A 7,275-nucleotide genomic window follows, 5' to 3' on the forward strand; every position below is an offset into this window, starting at 1 on the left:
ATTAGTACAATAGTGGAGGCTTATTGGTTAGGGCTTATTTTGTAGGCACAAAACCTGCTAAGTTTTAAAGACTTCCAGTTTGGAATCTGCAGTCTGTTTTCAGGTTGACTATTTTCTATTTTAAGGCCTTGTAAAAAAAATGGAATATTTTACAAGAAAACTGACAGTATTAAAAGGGGTTGCACTTTGTTTAAATGGTTTTCTAATCAATGTATGATATTCATTTGCAAAAACTTAAATACAATGTCTTCATTTTTTTTTATCAGAGGAAAACGTTTTAAATAACTTTTTATTAAGTCTTCAATTGTTTTTTTTTATTGTCATTACACTGTCACAAGTACCACACAAGTACCCACAATGGAGAAATTCATTCTTGGCATTTGAACCATCCCTTTGGGGAGCAGTGGGCTGCCACTGTGCAGCGCCCGGGGAGCATTGTGGGGTTAAGGTTGCTCAGGAACCCAGAGTGGAGGCTCTGGTGCTTGAAACCTTCTTAGAGCACAAGCGCACTGCTCTAACCTCCAACCCTCCCCCTAATGGTTCATCACAGCTGAAGCCTGAAACCTTCTTAGAGCACAAGCGCACTGCTCTAACCTCTGTTAAAGGGATCACATTAGAAACATTTGATTGTAGGAAACTGGGAGCAAAAAGCAAGATGCTAGCAATTTAAACAAGGTATTGTTAACAACTCGGCAAGAAAATGAAAAAAAAAAAAAAACATGTCTGTATTGCAGCATCATAATGAAATGTTAGCGTAATTTAACCAAGTTATTGTATAGTTCTCAGTTTCAGGTATTTCCCTGCTGTGAAAAACTTGCATTGTTCAGACAGTAATGCCCACCATGACTTCACTGATGTCCCACAGTTTAGATGCCACTTCCTGATTTGTGGCTTTCTCCAGAAGGTCCTGAGGCTTACAATCTGCAAAACACTTTCCCTGCACACCGTCAACATCTGGGCTGGAGGCCAAATATACTGAAGTCTGAGCTCCCTCCTCCGGGCTTTTAAACAGGCCCCAGGAGAGCAGGTTAAAAAGCGGCTTCGCTAACAGCGGAATGTGGACGTGCCGTCCCAGGTTAGTCCTCACGATGCCTGGAGTCAGAGCGTTCACCGTCACGCCGCTGCCCTCCAGGCGGCGTGCCAGCTCACAGGTGAACAGCAGGTTGGCTAGTTTGCTTCGACTGTAAGCAAAGGCCTTGTCATAGAACTGTTCACTGTTCAGGTCTTCGAAGTTAATTTCACCGTGCTTGTAGAGCTTGGAGGAGACAACCACGATGCGGCTGGGCGCAGACCGCTTCAGAAGGTCAAGAAGCAGGTGGGTGAGCAGGAAGTGACCCAGGTGATTGACTCCAAACTGCATCTCAAAGCCGTCTTCTGTCCTGGTGTAAGGACACTGGTAGACTCCGGCGTTGTTGATCAGCACATCTAACCGAGGCTCCTCCTGTTGAAGAGTGCAGGAGTGCATCAGTTAGTGTCGTTCTACTGCTGTAAAGTGAACCACACCTCCAATATTAATATACTCTAAATTCCTATTAGCGTTGGGAGCATTCACTGCTCCTCCCTCACCTCATGCTGCTATGTGACATTTGCTTCAGTATAAACCTTTAATAATAAATGATTATTATATATTTCAGCCCACATGGTCCTTTTCTATAGTAGGATAATACATTTAGAGCCCGTGTTGCCATACGAGGCTTATATAAGAGTTTTACATTTTGTGGCTCCAGACAGATTTATTTTTTGCTTTTTTTTGGTCCAATATGGCTCTTCGATCAGTTTAGGTTGCCAACCCCTGCTCTAATCTATCTCCTAAAAAGCTCCATTTGCAACTTGCTTCTTATTTGTGAAAAAAAAAAGATATGGCGTTCTACATGGGATTCTGAAATACTCAAAAAGAAAAAAGATTTTTTGTAAAATATGAACCAACATGTCATTTATTCTTTTTTCTTCTCTTTATTAAACTGTCACCAATATTTATTATGAGCTTTAGCATCTAGGTCAGTAAAATGAGCATCGTTAATGTAACATTTAAATAGTCAATTTCAACACTGAGCTACTCTAGTTGGACTTGATATTATTTATAGAGTAAAATAAGAATTAATCTGACAATTATTAACTTAGTTTAACAAAAATCAACACTAAGTGGAGTAAAATTAACTCTAAAATTCTGACGTGATCAGTGTAAATTTTACACTGTACAGGGCAGGACTATGTGTAACCAGCCTCAGTGTTAAAATTGATTTTCGGTGTAGGGGCATCAAAGACAATTAAAAAAAAACAAGAGCTATGACAACATCTAATTTCCCTTTGAGGGCAGTAAAATTTTTCTGTATTGAGTTTAATTAAATATATAGTCCACTTTGCTGGCCTAATATATGAATAGGATGCAGAGCCCGAGCTAAGAGTCATGAAATCTTAACAACACCAAGTATTTGATACAAGCAGTTTTAGCAAAGTGCTATAAGATTTTCCACCTGGCTTCTGGCTGTGCGTAGCTCCCCAACAGTTACTATGGGGCTTGAGGCTGTTTTCTCAGAGTCATACTTTCCTTCCCTGTGTTTTCACACAGACAGGCCATGCAAGGGCACCATGGTTTATTTTAATCTTTTTTTAGACTTTTTCTGTTCACTAACGTTTTATAACAAACCCGTCATGCCTCTCAAGCCTTCAAAGAGCAGCTGCACTAAATCATTATACATTACTCTGAAGGTATTGGTTGAAATGTGACCAAATGAGAAGTAGTTGAAGGGATATTGATGCATTTTCAAAGCACTGAATCCAATAATAAAAGCAAAAATGTGTAATCGCTGGACATGCTAAAACAAAGAAATAAATAAAATGGTGCTAAATATACATTGGAGTACCCCATAGTTAGTCAAATAATTAGATTAGTTGAACTTAAAGAGGAAAAGCTAGAAGGAATTGTTCATTTTGGAAGGTAGCAACTATTCTATCAATGTATATCCATACAGTAATAAAGCGATGACTGAAAAAAGATTTTTTTTCCTAAACTATAGGAAGCCAGGATTTTCTTGACAGATTTTATTTAAAGGTTCACAGTTTAGATGTAATTTGAGAAGAATTAGGAAAATCATCAACCTACAAGACCTCAACCAACTTGTAAAGGGTTACTTTGTACCTTTAAAACTATTAAAAGTTCAAATCAAGTTATTCAAAGCCACTAAATATGGAAAGCACTCATCTTATCCTGACTTATCTTTATTTAAACTCCAATAGACTTTTTAACACATCTGGTTAGACTTAGACAGATTTTATTTTGGCATTTTGTATATACAAGTGTAAACAAAAAGATATATCGTTAAGAACAGCTCTCTAGACCAGAGATCTTCAATAGGGGGTCCACAGAGGTACTGCAGAGTTTTGGTTGTTTAGACCTTTTTTTTTATATATTCCCCCCTGCAATTTCTTTCAATAATTTAAATGTCTTTAAATACGCATTACTCCATCTGTAATAGAGTGACTATAGGACCAGTTTGATATAACACAATTTCATAAATATATATATAATCAGGGGGTCCCCGCTCCATCTCACCATCAGTTTGGGGGTCCTTGGCCTGGAAAATGTTGAAGACCCCTGCTCTAGACTATTTCATTTTTTAAAGTGCAGCCCTGATAAGATAAGCAGCAGTGATAGAAACAACAACATTGTGATGAAAAACATTAATGTAAACATATGACTGTATAGTTACAGTTCATTCAACATTCATTCAATTAACTTTCTTTTTTTAGGTTAGTTAATGTGGATAACATTGAACTTAAAATGAATATGAAAGCCAGTTGAACAGTTGAATCTGAAATGTCCAAATGAAATGTTTTTTTCCAGAAATATAACACTGGAAACACAACTTGAACAACTGGAGGATCAAATCTGCTTTACAAAAAACTGCTATACAACATTTGAGAAACTTGACTAGGCCTTTATTTTAACAGGTAAACAAAAATTACATTCATTTTCCTTATAAAAAAAATATATCAAATATTACATTTAGTCCTATCAGTTACCTTTAGAATCCCTTCGCAGAAGGTGCGCACAGACTCCAGGGAGGCCAGGTCCAGCTGTTTAACCACCAGCTGCCTGCTCTCCGCTCCGCCGGTCTCCTGCAGGATGTCCCGGGCAGCCTCCTCCGCTCTGGCCTGGTCCCGACACGCCATGATAACCCGGCCCTGGAGCTTCACAATCGCCGCCACTGTGGCTCTACCGATGCCGCTGTTCGCTCCGGTCACTATCACAGTCTTTCCCAGCATCGTAGCTGCTGCATGTAGCACGTTTACCGAATCTCGGCTACTGTTAGCGTCACGTGACAATAACAACATAGAAATACTTCATTACCCAGAATTCCAAGGGGGGCAGTGGAGCCTTAAAAAGTCGGAAGTGGCCTATTTCAGAAATTAGTTTTAATTATTTTATAAAGAAATGTATGCTAACAATAAGAAAACTATCATTACTATATAAAAAAAATGCATTGTGTATAATTGTAAGAAAAAACTTAATTGTTATTTTTTAACAATTTTGTTATTAATTCAAAGGAACAACTAAATCCCCATTAAATTATTTGAACCAATATGAGAGCTTCTGATCATTCAACTATACTTAGAGGCAATATTAATTACTAGTAATATTAATAATAATACTAGTCAGAGGTGAAAGTGAATCCGTACCCACGATTTACAGAGAGGCTGAACTGAAGAAATGATTAGGAAAGGGTTGGTCTAGTGCTTAGAGCAGTGTGTTTTTTTAAATTACACTAACATTTCATTATGATGCTGACATACAGAAATGTTTGCTGTTTTATTTTATTTTTTTAATCCATTTTCATGCCGAACTTTGTTTAATTTGCTTGTGTCTTGCTTTTTGCCCCCAGTTTCCTACCATCAAGTGTTTCTAATGTGAATTCTCTAACAGAGCTGCAACAGGGACAAGCTTCAGCTGTGAGGAAACATCAGGGGGAGTGTTGGACTAGTGCTTAGAGTGTGCTTGTGTTCTGAAGAAGGTGCTGAAGTATCCGCTTCAATCCCAACAGCCTCCACTCTGGGTCCCTAAGCAAGACACTTAACCCCACACTGCACCCTGGACATCGCACAATGGCAGCCCACGAGCCCCAGAAACAACAGAGAGCTAATGTTTCCATTGTGCTATCTTTAAATTTCAATAATGAAACATCATAAATTGATGTTATATTCTGTACCCTGTGTCCCAGTAATGTGGTATGTCAGTGCCGTACCCACCCACTCCCCATGGAGATCCTAAAGACTAACAAGTTATCACATAGTGTAAAGGTTTTATTCACTCATCTTATAAACAACCCAGTTCAATGGGCAAGTCTCATTGCAGAGAGCGTTTAGGAAAATATTAAATCAAACCCCAAAAATATTACTGCAGAATTTCAGTGACTTAATGTGAAAATCCAGCTCTTTAAGGTTATGAACTACAATATTACGATCCTCATACTGATTATAAATATAAACCTTTTTTTCCACTGTGGCTGAATATTTATGCTTAACTTTTACAAATAGCAACCAAACCACATTACATATCAAACGAAAGCTTTGTACAGCTTTCACTAGCTTTTCATGAACATTTAACTTGATCTCATGAATTCTGTCATCAGACTGTTCAGTTGTTACTATGTCATCAATAACTTCATTAACAAGCTGTACAGGGGTGTGGGTCAATCTGACTCTGGTCAGACGGTCTCTAGTGTCTCATATTACTGATTATTTTACTGACAGATTTTAAAAGGCACTGAGGTGACCTGTGTTATGATTTGGCACCTTATAAATAAACTGAGATGAAGATGTTGAAGACATGCTGATGTTCACAAAGAAATGTGGACATCATTGCATTCGGGTAAAGATTACTGTCTGTCCTCAGGTCATTTTGAACAACTTACATAAGAAGATCCATATACATTGAGTATAAGAGCCTCGACACATTAGCATGCTACTGAAAAAACCTCATATTCTTCTCACTAGATTCTCAGATTTCCTAAATAAATCAATGAAAACCTTTAGAGACCTCAGTGGCCTTTTGCCAAGTAAAACAAGGATTCAAGCCTCTCCACTTCCACTGCTGGTACCGAGGCTGAGCCTGTCGTGGTTGGTTTCACAGTTGGGGTTCTACCAGCAGCAATAATGTGGTAATAACATCTGTAACATCTGGAAAGCATTGGAGCAAAAACCAAGCTTGTAGTAGACAAATGAGCCTGGTTCCAGCAGCTGAGAGTGAAAGCACCTCTGCTCTGCAGCTTCCCATCACTACAGTAGCTGATGCACAGCTGCCTATGGAGAAAAATAACTGCCGTATGCTTGGACAAACTATGAGGGGAACACGGACATATTTATGAGCGAACAGAGGAAAGTTTAACGAACTGAGCAAAACAACAGTGCAAAGGGAAAATGTTTAAAAGGCACAGTCTCTGATGTTAAAAGAGTAGTATAGGAATAGATATTTTCCATATTAATCACAATTGTATATAAATAGTGAAGCTCAAGTCCAGATAGATAGATAGATAGATAGATAGATAGATAGATAGATAGATAGATAGATAGATAGATAGATAGATAGATAGATAGANATAGATAGATAGATAGATAGATAGATAGATAGATAGATAGATAGATAGATAGATAGATAGATAGATAGATAGATAGATAGATAGACAGACAGACAGACAGACAGACAGACAGACAGACAGACAGACAGACAGACAGACAGACAGAAAGACACTATATGGTTTTTAATTAATTTAATTACATTTTTTAAATTATTTTTCATTTTATTTAACCAAGGAGGATATTCAAATTACGTAAATCAGCTGTGGTGCATATGCAATAAGAGAAAGGAAAAGCAAAACAGCCAGTTACTACATTCATAGCTACAATGCTGGGATAATGGATTACGTGGCGTTTTTGGAAATATTTTATCTTACATAGATCATACAGTAACCTTAAACAGTAAAGGTAAGACTAAATTTATGTTTTGGCTTTATAAAATGAGCCTCTTTATTCCCCTTCATCAGCTGGTTCAGTGAGTTTTCCATGTAGACCATTGATACTGTTAAGCTTGGCCTTCGTCCGATATGTATCCTTGTCAAACGAAATATTAGGTAGAAGTTGGGGAATAGGGGATCTTATGACACTATAGACAAGAAGCCGCTTTGGTGGCTGCCCACGCCGACTATACAGTATCAAAAACCGCCACTAAGATTCCATTGGAAAATGCTGAGTTTGGATTTTAAATAATAAAAAAGTCTG

General features: G+C 37.9%; 1 protein-coding gene across 1 annotated transcript; it reads right to left on the minus strand.

The window, feature by feature from the left end:
* Positions 1-600: 600 nt before the first annotated feature.
* On the minus strand, positions 601-4,316 carry rdh14 (retinol dehydrogenase 14 (all-trans/9-cis/11-cis)). The gene is made up of 2 exons (XM_015404252.1): positions 4,024-4,316; positions 601-1,441 (listed from the first exon to the last, which is right to left on the minus strand). Exons 1-2 carry the CDS (start codon positions 4,264-4,266, stop codon positions 824-826), a joined length of 861 nt encoding a protein of 286 aa, XP_015259738.1. The 5' UTR covers positions 4,267-4,316; the 3' UTR covers positions 601-823.
* Between the last annotated feature and the right edge of the window lie 2,959 nt (positions 4,317-7,275).

This window comes from Cyprinodon variegatus, unplaced genomic scaffold, assembly GCF_000732505.1.
Source record: "Cyprinodon variegatus isolate N-32 unplaced genomic scaffold, C_variegatus-1.0 Scaffold1678, whole genome shotgun sequence".
NCBI lineage: Eukaryota > Metazoa > Chordata > Actinopteri > Cyprinodontiformes > Cyprinodontidae > Cyprinodon > Cyprinodon variegatus.